Genomic DNA, 13173 nt, shown 5'->3' with positions numbered 1-13173 from the left:
ATTACACAGAAAATCAAATTGAGACCAACTACTGTTTGGCAGCACTATTCTCTGGAGCCCCCATGAAGCCTGCCAGATAGCTGTTCCTTTACTCACACTGGCAAGGCAACTCAATATCGCAGGAGGGATAAGCATGCTAAGTCGAGTGAAACACTTAAAAAAAAAAAAAGGCAGCAAAAATCTAAAAATGGATGATGAGACAGGTGTATAAAATCCCCAGACAGAAGTTCATGTAAAAGTGCCTGCAGTGATGTCCAGACCATATATTTTGGTTTGGCATAACTATTAGCAGAGGTATAACTAGAGCATGTGTGAACTAGAGCACAAAGGCTCTTGCATCTTGACATCAATAAAAAAGGTTCAGTAGGACAGGGGATGGAAATGAAGGATAAATCCTAAGTCAAAGTCATCTTCAAAAGTTAAAGAACCGTCTTTGAATCCTCTTTTATCAAAATGAGCTTTTTTGAACTCATGAAAAAACACCATTTATGCTATTCATCCTTCATCTGTAGAGGTTATTCCTTGATCATCTGTTTGATTTTAACATTGACCTGTATCTAAACTATGAATATTCAGAAGACAGACGCTTTACAAATTTGAAAATAATTGCTTAAAATTGTTATTTTATTTTGAATAACAATGATATTGCATGATAATAACATACTGTAATGATATCATTGTACAACACAACTACTGTATGGGTTAATGTTCAGTTAACTACTGGACATATGGCTAAATGGTTCTTTATGTAAGTGCCATGGAACAGCGAGAGAAGATGGCCGCCAGGTTCCAGACAACCAACAGCTTTTCCAGAACTATGCATTTTCACAGATTTCTGTTGAATTTTATGTTAATTTTGACTTCCATATGGTACAAAAAATAAATGAACTCAAATCACCATAAACACAGTGAGACATCTAAGATGGCTAATTATTTTAGCAATTAAAAAGCAGAAATGACTCAGCAGCCAAAAAATATAAGGACTGTTTATCTGCATGCTGTTGCTCAGCCCGATGATGCAGATCCATGGAACCGTCAGCGATATGGTCCTTAGCCTCCAGGCAAATCTTTCTAATGAGCACTTCGGAAAAGACACACATGAAACAGTAAAAGTAATATATTCTCCATAAATGAGAGCTGCTTGATCCATAAGTCCACTTTAAATAATGAGGTCAACTCTCACTGGTGTGTCAAATGCTGATAAGAACTACAATGTGCACCATTGTTCCCATATACCATACCTATAGTAAACCCCACCAAGGTCTGCCTTTCCTTTTGAATTCAGTTCAGGCCAATGGCAAGATTCTGAGGGACATCAGGCTATGTGTATCCCAATGAAAGGCTTACACGCACTGTTAAACTGGCCAGTGTTAATTGAACTCTAGCAGTGTTAATTAACCTATAAACAGATAACATTTGGTGCCATTCTGGAATGTGGTACCAAACGTTATCTGTTTGTAGTTGAATTAACACTGTTAGAGTTAAATTAACACTGGCCATTTTACAGTGCAGGTATAGCATTGATTGCTCTTGTGGTTTACAGGAGGATGAACGCTTTGCTCCGTTTTCACAGGTTTTTATTCATAAGAGACAAGGTTTGTGTGTTCTCTTTTTTTCCAATACACAACACTTCAATACACTTTCTTCCTGTCCCTCTTCTTTCACATTCTTTCCAATTATTATGTTAAGAGAAGTTGTTTCATGTCCCATACTGCCAACTATGTCCTTAATTAGCATGACCAGATGGTATTGGTCTGAAGAAATAGATGACATCTATGGCACTGCATTACAAAGAGGCAAAGTCTGTGATTGGTTCCCTGTGATCAGTATAAGACAGCACATCTGATTGGTTCAATGTTTCAATTCAATGATTAGTAGGCTACAGAGTAACAATTACTTGAAGTGGGTCTCTTGCAGAATATATTACTGCATAATGAGGACTACATAATACATTGCGATGACTTTCATTAGCATAAAGCATTATAATGAATATACATGACTTGTCCTCATTGGATATGTCACATGATACTGTGCTAATTGTGTCAAAATTATTATCCTGCCACCCTTCGTAATGTTATGTTGGCTGTTACATGCTGGTCATAGTATGTATGCATTCTAATGACAAAGCTTGAGCTCATTAGTTAAAAGTGAAAAAGGCACCGTGAATGCTGCAGTACTCACTTAATACCCGAGATACACACACACCCACACACACACACACACACACACTATTGGTTAACTACTATTGTTCGGGTAATTTTAATATACTCAGTGTACATAAAAATATTAACACATTGGATCTCATATAGTACTATAATCAAAACAGCTGTCAATCACTAATGATTAGAGATTAATTGACAGAAGAATTAAGTCCTTGTTTAACAATAGGCTTATATCATTATCCTGTGCATCTTCAAAAGAAGCACATATTAATATAGATGCGTCTAACATGAGAATTAAACTAATCATCGTGGGGTATCATTTGAGTTACTATAAAGATACTCAAGGAAAATAGGCTACAATACAACGAATCAAATATAAAATGATCCCAACTACACAACATATTTTTCTACAAATAAACCGACAACAGACTGCACTGTGTTTCTTTAAAAATGTGCTGTTTGCCTTAATCAGGCGGTCGATCGGGTATCCGCTGACGAGAAAAGATACAATAGTCATCCGCACGCCTCATTTGCTGTTACCAATACACGTTCAGTAATGAGGTTCTGGTTACTGTGGGTCGAAATGTGTTAGACCTACAAGGAATAAGTCAAGATTTAAGTGGGTCATGCTCGCATAAAATATAGATAATGAACGAAGTGAATAGCCTACGTAGCCTAGTTAATAATACATACCCAGAGCCACGCACATATCTGAATAACCTGTGGCGTTGTCATCATAGGAATTGTTACCACGGTATTTAACAACCTGATCCAGCATAAGCGAGATCATCGTGGGCTCTTTGCGTGAATCAGCACCCCCCGTGATACAATGACATGGTGCAGTGAAGCCCGCAGAGCCGCTGCTCTCCAGCTTAGATGGAAAAGGCCTACAACTGAGCGGACGCGAGGCGCTTGATTCACTTGATTTATCCGTGAACCACCAGGTGCTTTCCCCCTCTCGAAATCCTATCAATATTCATAGCGCACATCGTTTTATTTTATTTACGGTGACGGAGGCACTAAATTATAGATTATGTTTGCTATGTGAAATGTTGTTTATTCGTTACAGTGTGGTCATTGCAAAGCATTGTACAATACGGAGCATTTTTGGGAAGAATAAAATGGCGAATTCTGAGATTTCCATAACATTAGTAGTAACCGTAGCCGTGTTTTTGTTGTCTAACTTCTGCTGATTTAATAAACATATTAACTAAAGTAATAATGCGTTTAATACATCCTGAGATTCTGCTTCTGAAAACGGTAGCACTGGCAGTCAATATTATTGCGGTTATGCCTTAACCGAGTGAACTGGTGTTACTGAGGAAATACTGTTCACGAAGCGTTTTCTTTTTCTTTTTCTACATGACGGCCCGGTCTCACTGCAACAAGGTATTCCGTCGCATTCCATTTATGTCGTTAATATTCCCCTTTTTCTCACGAATTGCACATCTTTATCGCAACACAAGGGAAATTATTATTGTTAATTAAACCCCTTCAATATGTGCAATCCTCTGCAGCACCAGATAATTTTTGCCGCTTCGTCAGCTCGCTTGAAACGAGAGGGGGCAAAGAGGTTTAAGAAACTGCCATTTGTCAACATGGTTTGTCAGACTTCGCATATCTCCAGACATTTTTTCGCTAGATGAAACATTGTCACAATTCTTAGATAGACAAAACTACTAAGCTTCACAATTCTCGTTACACGTATGATAACATGTAGTATACCTTTATGTAGCACAGATTGTCTGCGTGTATGCCAAAGGAAGCCATTTCTGTGATGGTTACTCGGGCAACAAATTCCCCGATTCCGATTCAGTGAAATACGATTCAGTGGTCCAGTTGACAGAGTGATTTCAATTTTTTGTAACAGCTGTAAACCCATAATGTCATGCAAAGATCCACACGCTTGTCACTGTGACGCTTTGTACGGGAAATCGTTTCACCAAAACGCTAGTGTTACATGCATCTCTTGCATGACGATTGTTTAAGTTACGTGCATAAATGGGATGGAGCAAAACCACACATTGTGGCAGTTGTACATTTAATTGTACACACGATATCACGCGACTCGCAGAAATTCATGTCGACGATGCCATTGGTTTCTGGTGATGGCGAAGGGACGTATTCATTTCAGTTATTGCACAAGCATTAATATAGGTCCACACTGTAAATTCGGTATTAAACGTCTGAAGCAGTCAAGGGTCTGGGTTGTGTTCTTGGGCTGAACTGACTATAAAAACAAATATTGGTGACCCACTGTTTCCTCATTTCTGATCATTCTATTGCTCTTTTCTATAATGACTGGATATGTTACTTACAACAATTGGTGACAGCAAAGCTGTTTGCCACTTCCAGATTGTCGATATGGGGCGTCAGCCTGAACTCAGACGTGCCGAATTGGACCATGCCTATTCGAAATGCGCTGTATTCCTGATCGGCGCCCCTCGGAAATAAGCCCCCTAAGGGAAGGAGACACAAAACATATCAGCATGGAACACATACGCTTCTGACATATGCCCTGTCTGCATTTCCATTAGGTAAAATACATTGTCTAACGCATTTTATCCTTTCAGTAGTGTAGTTATTATTTCGAATGGAGATGCGCAATTTGCATTACCGAGTAGATCTTCATGATTTGCTCCATATAAACGCCAAATTGTATTTACATCAGATTCTAACCACGTCGTGTTTATAGTAAGAACACATTATTAGCTCCTAAATACAATATTTCACATACCAATTTGTACACTGGGTGAGCCCCCAAACGCCAGTCCCCAGAAAATGAGAAGCAAAAAAGCGGACAAATTCATAATATTTTTCATTTCCAAACGGGATCAGTCCACATCAAAACAAAACAAAATATAATCCCGCTTTATCACCAGCAGTCGTTTTTCTTTATTTCATATTCATATTGACGTTTCCCTTGCGAAATCAACCGCCTGATGGTTACTCGGGGATAAAAATCGTGGCTTCAGTCCCAGCAGTGAATGAATGGTGATGCAGATTTGTCTTTCTCCTCCTTTGCGGTGCCGTCCCACTGAATCGGTACCTCCGCTCTCACGCAAGGGCGCCGCACTCCTTTCCGTCAGTCAGTGGAGCTCTTTTCACTGGAGCATCACGAACAAGGGCGGAATGTTAATGAGGACGTAAAAACACGAACAAACCCGAGCTCTCTTCATTTAGTTCATTGTTGGTTTGGCAGCTAATATTTTATCCGTTCTGTGAAACACTATACGAGAATGAAATGACTTGTCGATTAATTCTTCATAACCAAAAGGGTGTAGTGTGCCTTATCCACACAAGCTATTTAATATTTATTTGAACATTTTTCTAAATGTACAACGTACGTGTTGGCAAGAATTTAAGATGTAGGAATGCATGAGCATACCTTGTTAAGCGGGAGGCATGCTATCTAATCTTTTCCGGTCAATTAAAAGAATGTCAGAGACCGGTATAATCTCATTAAGGGCATAGACAACGCAACCTCTTGAACTATGCCTATTAATCAATAGGAAGGCTCGAAGAAACGCAGTTAAATGAAATACAATTTGTGAGACTCACATAAATGCGCAAGACAGGAGATGTATCTCACCGTAAGCTCTTATTTTGTCAGCAGTTTTGTTTAATATTTTGCCAGGAGGCCTAATAAGGGCCACGAAAGGTTGCACGTTTTCGGAAGAAGGGTCAGATTCAAAACGTCAGACGAGATTTCAGCACCATGGACAGGTCAACATTAGCCAAAGCTCAGAAGTACTCACATTGGTTTGAAATTTGTTAAACTTAAACGATCTGAAAGCGATTTTGAGTTTGGAAGGCCAACCTAAAACCTAATAAAATGTCATAAGAGGCCAGGAGCGAATTGTTTGTCTTAGAAATCAGCATCCCTGGTTCTGAGAGCCATAGGCTATACTGATTTCTATTGTTATGCAGAACCTAATTGCTAATTAAGAAATTAAAGTGGTTTATTTCACAATAAACACTTAATTTTGTTTCTTGGGTCTAAATTAATCACCGAATTTAAGGTCAAAACAGAAATCAGCTTACCTTGCTTTTCTCCAGGACCAGGGTAACAGGAATTTAGCCAGTTGAACAGGAGTATGATACAATAGCTGGCGTGTGAGACTGAATCTGACCAGGATTGCAGGACCTCTCCCACTGTGATAAGGACACTTGGATAATGAAAGACCAATGTCAGTAAACGTCTTTGTGTAACAAATCATCAGAAAGACAACTCCTATTACACAGTGTTCCCACAGCTGCAGTGGTTTTTTCCACCTCATCCAGGGGAAAGACTGCTCCCAATTGGCTTACCAAAATGACTACAGCCTGGTGTTCCTGGGTCCACTAAGTACTACCCAAGCTAAAGCCCCTTGGCTTGCACAGTAAAAGGCCCATCATTAATTCAACTCTAACAGTGTTTATTCAACTCTTAACAGATAACATTTGGTCCCACATTCTAGAGTGGGACCAAATGATATTTGTTAAGAGTTGAATTAACACTGCTACCGTATGATAAAAATAACAGTGTTACAGTAATTCACAATGACTTTGTCCAGGACTCTTTTAGAGACTTCTTAGCAAGCTTTGTAAACTCTCCATTTTGTTTTTGGGGCTAACTAGTGGTTTTCATCTTGCAGTGTAACCTCTGCAGTTCTGTTTGTAAAGCCTTCTGTGGGCAGTAGTCATAGAAACATCCACGCCTGCCTCCTGAAGAGTGTTTCTGATCTGTCGGACAGCTGTTTGGGTTTTTTTCTTCATTATGGTGAGAATTCTTTGGTCATCAACTGTAAAGATCTTCCTTAGCCGACCAGTTCCTTTGCAATTATTGAGCCCTCTAGTGCTCTCTTTCTTTGTAAACCTATCCTTTGTTCCCCCTAGTGGTATGGGCACTGGCACCCACAGGATGGTAATAAAGCAAGTATCCACAATGTATTAAAAAATGGGCCACAAACACACTGCAAATTTGAGGTCAGCACCTGCAAAAGACTCATTTCTGGCCAACAACACCACTCATTCCCTGATCAGCACTCAGTGCAATAAATGGCAGTAAAATAAAAGAAGCCTCCCCATCTTCCAATCACTTATTACACAGTAAAAAAAAAGTTCTGTACTTTCCACGGTTACGCAGTCTTGTTTATGAAAAACATTAGCATGAAAAATCGTATATACTCTTTCAGCTTTCAGAACAGCACCTCAGATCACCAAATAAATCATTCAGAAATGTAGTTTTAAATATCCATATGTAATGTACTTACATTGCATTCACGTTCTCTCCAAGATGTATGACCATGCAAGGAGGAAGCTCCCCAGGGAGGCAACCGAGAGGCCAACAGCAACCTTAAAAGAGCTCCAAGACTTTATCTACTCTATGCACATATGACTCATTTCATGCACTCTCCATTATTCTGAGCTGGGGGGGTAGAGTGGCGGGATGGAAGCCACTTTTTACCAAAAAGAACCGCCAGTTCCATCTGAAGTATGCAAGAAAACACTCATGATCTCAGGTTACCACGTGCAGAAAGGTCTTGTGTAGTCTGACGAGACCAAGACGTTTGGCCTTAATTTCACATGATATGCTTGGCGCAAAGAGAACACAGCCCATCACTCCAAGAACGCAGTCCGTACTGTCAAGCATGGTGGCGGCATTACGTGGTGGAGATGTTAGTCTTCTGTAGGGCCCTGGGGCTCTGCTGAGGATAGAGGGGGAAATTTATAGTGTAAAATACCAACAGGTTCTGGAGGAAAGCCTGCTCTCTCCAAAAAAAAGCTTAAAGTAGAATTTCACCTTTCAGCACAAAATTGATCCAAAGCACGCAGCCAAATCTACAGTGGAATGGCTGAAAAAAGGAAGATCAATGTCCTGGAATGGCCCACTCAGAGCCCTGACCTCAGCCTCATTGAAAATCTTTGGACTGGCCTAGTGAGAGCTGTCCATAGGCAGGCCCCTCATAATTGGAGTGAACACAAACTCAAAGAAGAATACTGCAAAGACAAATGGGAGAAAATAGCAAAGCCTAGGTGTGATTAGTTGGTAGGCACTGTTGTTATCAAAGCAAAATGTGCTTCCACAAAGTATTTGCAGACATTTGCAACTAAGAAATTGATAGTTTTCCATTTAAAATTATTTTTCGAAAAATTGAGGGACTTGTTTTTGACTTTATCCGAACAGGTCTCATTCTGAAGTCATATATTGATACTTAGGCAGAAGTCCTCGGTGTCACTGCACCAGGCAGAAAGAGTCCTTTGGTGTCTCTTCTGGACACTCAAGGTATCCTCACAGACTTCAGTAGAACCCCTCAGCATCTTTAAGTTGCAGAACATGTTATATCGACATCAAGGTCGAGAGGGAACAGTGTATCTTCCCAAATCTTAATTCCATAACTGAAATTACAATCTAAAATAACTGCAATGATGTCATAAAACTAAACATTGTTTGAAGGCTTCTGCCCAATAAATATATGAGGAGTTGGCAATGAGACCATGTTGAGATGTCATTGGTTATAAGTTATAATTTGAAAATAAAAAGTAGCTGAAAAAAGAAAAAAGTCAGACTTGTCTGTCAGCCTTTCAGACACCAAAAACAAAACAAGACATCAAGACATTTTGAAAGGGTGTGCAGATTTTATAGAACCTGTGGGTGTGTGTGTGTGTGTGTGCTTGAGTCTTTTTATGTTGTCTCCCCAGGAGCAAGAACCACAACACAATTGGTTCCTCGGCTCAGAAAGCCGAACACAAGCCTTGTGTCTGGAGGCGTGCTGTGCAGCTGTGGGGTTCACCTGCTTTAATCTCCTTATATGTATCACATCGATCGGCAACACAATCCGTATTCACTGACTCGCTGAACCTGATACAGTTCACACTGAGGAGTTCATGTTGCACATGCCGTAGAAATATCATTGAACTAAATTGCAATCCATATCACACATACAAGCTGAGAAGTACACATCACACATGAGAATAAAGTGAATAAAATAATGGAGATGCTCCATCTTTAATAAAGCAAAACAGTGCAGTCCCTCATGGCATATGGTAGTAGAAGACCGGTTCAGGTCATAGGGCCACGCTTTAGTTCCACACCAGCGTGGCAGTGTCTGTTCATCAAATGCAGTGCTGCTGCAAAGAAGGATCAAGTCTGAATAAACCCAACTCACACTTCTCTGAGTGGCTGTAGCATCGATTTAGTTAAAATCTCCAACCTCCATCTCTTTCTCTGTCTCTCTCTCCCTTCGTCTCTGTTGCCACTGTGCTTTGGAAAATGGAGTTCTGGTGTAATTGTTGGATCCTCACCCTTCATCCCGAGATTTGTTTTACTTACTGACTGACAGACTAACTGACTGGTTGAAAAGCTCTTCTGAAGCAATGGCATAAATAGTTGCAGTCCTTGAACGGTACCATTTTTTTTGCTCTTTCCGTTTAAAAGGAGTAAACACTCTGTTTGTTCATTATCTTATCTTTACCTAGGGGAAATGGAAGGTTAATTGCATCTGGGTGTTCAATGATTTGTTTAAATTTTGATTGACTGGATACAAAATACTTTCTTTGTCCTTCACCCTACATATTTTAGAAATTGGAAACTTGGCTGAAGCTTATATGTTGGTCAAGTTTTTATGTTTATATGTTTGTAAATGTCCGTCAAAGCATATGTGTTTTGTTAGGCTCATTCTGCTGCGATACAGTATATCTGGGCGATCAGCCAATCAAATGATTAAGATTCCTGGTTTAAAACAGCATTGAAACAGATTGCGATGCCCACCACTGTTACTTCCACTGCTGAAAAAATCCCTCATGGATATGTACTGTAAGAAGTAATGCAACGTGTTTGAAAAAAGAACTATAATCTGGTGGAAAGGAAGACTTTGACAGGCCATTGTATTAGTATGTCTGACAGAAACAAGGTACAGTACTTAGGATGAAGGTATCTATAGGAGTCAAGCGTTAGAGAAAAATTATAAATAAAACAAGTTCACACAATTCACAGAATAAAGGTTTCAGATAATATACATTTTTACTTATTTCATTCCTGTCTGAATTTAATTTATCTCAATCTCATTTTATTCTGTATTGTTTTTTGTAAAGCCCTTTAAAGGACTTTGAAAGTAAAGTTAATTATAAAAAGTATAATAATAATCACAATAACAATAATAATAATACTTATTATTATTATTATTGGATTAAGGCCATCGAGATCTGGAGGTTACCCAGATCTCCATGGCATGAGTAGGCAGACTTCCTGGGCAACCTGAGTGCCACCTGGCTCGGACATGTGTCTGTTGCAGGGTGACTGTTCCACACTGTGTCTGAGATACTCAGTGCCAACCCACTGCCACACAGTTCAGTATGCACCCTCTTTGGTTTTGCTTTTGCTTCAAACAGCAAGCCTGCAATATTCCACTGTAAGAGTACAGACATAAGAATTCTTTCAGTTCAGTCTTCTCACATGGTGAGTGAATAATAAGAGAAAAGAAGTGAGAGGAAAATCTTGTTTTGGCAGAGGTAAACCTCCACTGACATAATTCAATGTTCAGGTCTGACAGAGTACCATTTACACTGACATAAAGCATTTGGATCCATTCTGGACTCTGATGAACTGATGAAAACCGATGCACATTTAAATCTTATTTGAAGTGTATATTTGATGGTACATGACATGTGAAGATGTATGACAAAAATGGCACATACATTACTGACCATAGAATGGCCCACTCACTCGCGCACAAACACACACACACACATACACCACAAACGGTGTGTGGGTGACTCGATGGTCAGTTATGATTGAATCAACCCACAGGACTCTAGGTCACAACCGACACCTGCAGGGTCGGAATGCTTGTCCACGTGGGGTGAATCATCACATCGAGAGCTCGCGCTTTAGTTGGACGATTGGCTACATTTTCAAAAAGTGCAACAGAAGCTGGTTGTTGTTATGGAAACAGCTCTCTCCCTGAATACGACCTACCTCTTTAGAGAGAGAGAGAGCGAGAGCGAGAGAGAGAAAACATTTGGGATCTGAGCCACAGTTCACCTCAGTTTTCTTGTTCTGTCTGTGATATCAGGTATATCACAGTGATATTTCCAAATAATATTTTACAGGCAGAAATGTTTTATTTATTTGTTCATTATTTTTTACACATACAGCAATTTATCAGCTGCATGACTTCAGACTTCACATTTTCATGCAGTTCATCACTTATAAAGCCTAACAGAGATTCATTACATTCAGCATTGCACAACACATTTGGTTGCTATATTCCTTGTCCATCTTTCATGTCAACTTCTTCCTGGCGATGTGATCTGACTGAACAGTCATGTTTTTATTTACATGTATACAGTAACATAATTTATTTCAATACAGTAATTGAGGCACAAAATGACGTATTGTCTCTTAGCTCCTGTGTGCTCTTGTTTAGCCATTCCATAGCTCTTTTAGGCAAGATGAAGGAAATGCTAAACATTTTATTTACAATTAATTTAAATATAATTTAAATTTTAAGTGTCATTCAAATCACTGAAAATTGCATTCAGCAGTATGCTTCCAGTAAAATGATGTAGGCATGTCATCTCTTCTGAAACATCAGTTTAGGAGGTCTCCATCAGAGGGCATTGTAGAGCTTGAGTGTGTTCAAAAGCATGCTGGCTTCAGCAGTCCTTATTGCTGTAGTCATTATTATCTTTGCAGTTACTGCATGAGGCTACTTACATTACTGAGGCTACTTACAGCAAATCAATGTATGCATGTTTCCTGCCAACAATATTGTACAACTGGAATATCTGACAACTTTTAAAACCAGAACTTTAACAAAGACGGTAGTTATTATTTTTCATATCTGATGTTTGATTCGGTATAATACCTGTATGTCTAATTCACACATCACCAGAGCTGGGCTCAGTCTGTACCTCGCTGTAATGTTGTGGTGAAGTCTCCATGGGGACAGAATGGGCCGCCTGCAGAAATCTAATCTCAATGTCTGTTGCCATAGCAGCCGGCAAAAACTTAAGATGTTCCGTGGACCGTGGTGCAAACAGAGTTTCAAATGTATGAACCGACCTTTTGCAGGGAAAAGCAGATGTGATTTAACAGAACATCTTTTTGGACAGATTTTGACCACACATCCCTGGACAGATTGGGTAAAGTAAAGAGCTTGTACTGCTGGTAGGATTGTGTCAATATGTGAATTAATACATTATGCTAAAAATACGTTTTAAAAAAATTTAAATATATTACATGTTAATATATTGGATAATGGCAGGGAATGAAATATTACTTGAAATGATTCATATTTAAAAAATATATATGTTAATGTATAATACCATTTTATATATATCCAGTTTGTAGTTACATGCGATCACCAAATAAATTAAATTCTATTAAATTCTGAAGTCTTGGTCCATGTTTCTGAACTGAAAAAAATGAACTGTAAATAATGTATGAATCAAAATAATAGCCAATTGTAAATGCTGAAGAAATTATATATGGATATAATTATATAAGAAATAGCTTGAGCAAAGTATTAGTACACTATTTTCATTGCAATTGGTAGTGCACTGTAATTTCTTCTGCTTGACCGATGTGCTCTGGCACCAGCAGGTTGGTAGGTAGGCATGCGGTGTGTGTATGTATGTAAGTGTGTATTTGGCTGTGACATATGGCTCACAGACAAAGAAATAAAAATATTTTTGAGTACAGTAAGTCAAGGGGAGGAGCACGTCCTGTTTTAAATGTGGACCCACCCTATTCAGTCCACACCCACCCATATTTGGATGTTCACAGAAGAGCGTAACTGGCATTCAATTAAAATCGTAGATTCTTATGGGATGCACCCTGAGCCGGCACAACAGTGGTCTGAACCTAGGTGTCAGCAAATTCACATAACGGGTGAAGTGCTACCGTTATTCCTTTGAAAAATAACTTAAATGGCTACAGTACAAATATAACTTCTAATATGGTTAATATGTAAACTATAATCAGCTCTTGGGTTAAACAGACAGCAGCCATCAAGACAAATACACT

The 13173-nt window shown here is 39.1% G+C and overlaps 1 protein-coding gene across 8 annotated transcripts in view; it reads right to left on the bottom strand.

Moving 5' to 3' along the window:
* LOC135254832 (glutamate receptor 2) overlaps positions 1 to 5257 on the bottom strand; it is a 36523-nt gene extending 31266 nt beyond the window's left edge. For 6 of the 8 annotated variants that reach the window (XR_010329972.1, XM_064335370.1, XM_064335364.1 and 3 more), the window contains exons 1-2: positions 4900 to 5257; positions 4481 to 4621 (exon numbers count right to left, since the gene is read on the bottom strand). Coding sequence is in view for 7 of the 8 variants with exons in the window: in XM_064335370.1 (XP_064191440.1) it covers positions 4481 to 4621; positions 4900 to 4984 (226 nt within the window). In the remaining variant the exon portion in view is untranslated. The remainder of the gene's footprint in view (positions 1 to 4480; positions 4622 to 4899) is intronic. The other 2 variants (XM_064335363.1, XM_064335365.1) reach the window with 1 other exon arrangement.
* Between the last annotated feature and the right edge of the window lie 7916 nt (positions 5258 to 13173).

Source organism: Anguilla rostrata, chromosome 5 (assembly GCF_018555375.3).
Source record: "Anguilla rostrata isolate EN2019 chromosome 5, ASM1855537v3, whole genome shotgun sequence".
Lineage (NCBI taxonomy): Eukaryota > Metazoa > Chordata > Actinopteri > Anguilliformes > Anguillidae > Anguilla > Anguilla rostrata.
The sequence above is the reverse complement of the archived record's forward strand: the minus strand, read 5'-3'. Positions and strand labels throughout refer to the sequence as shown.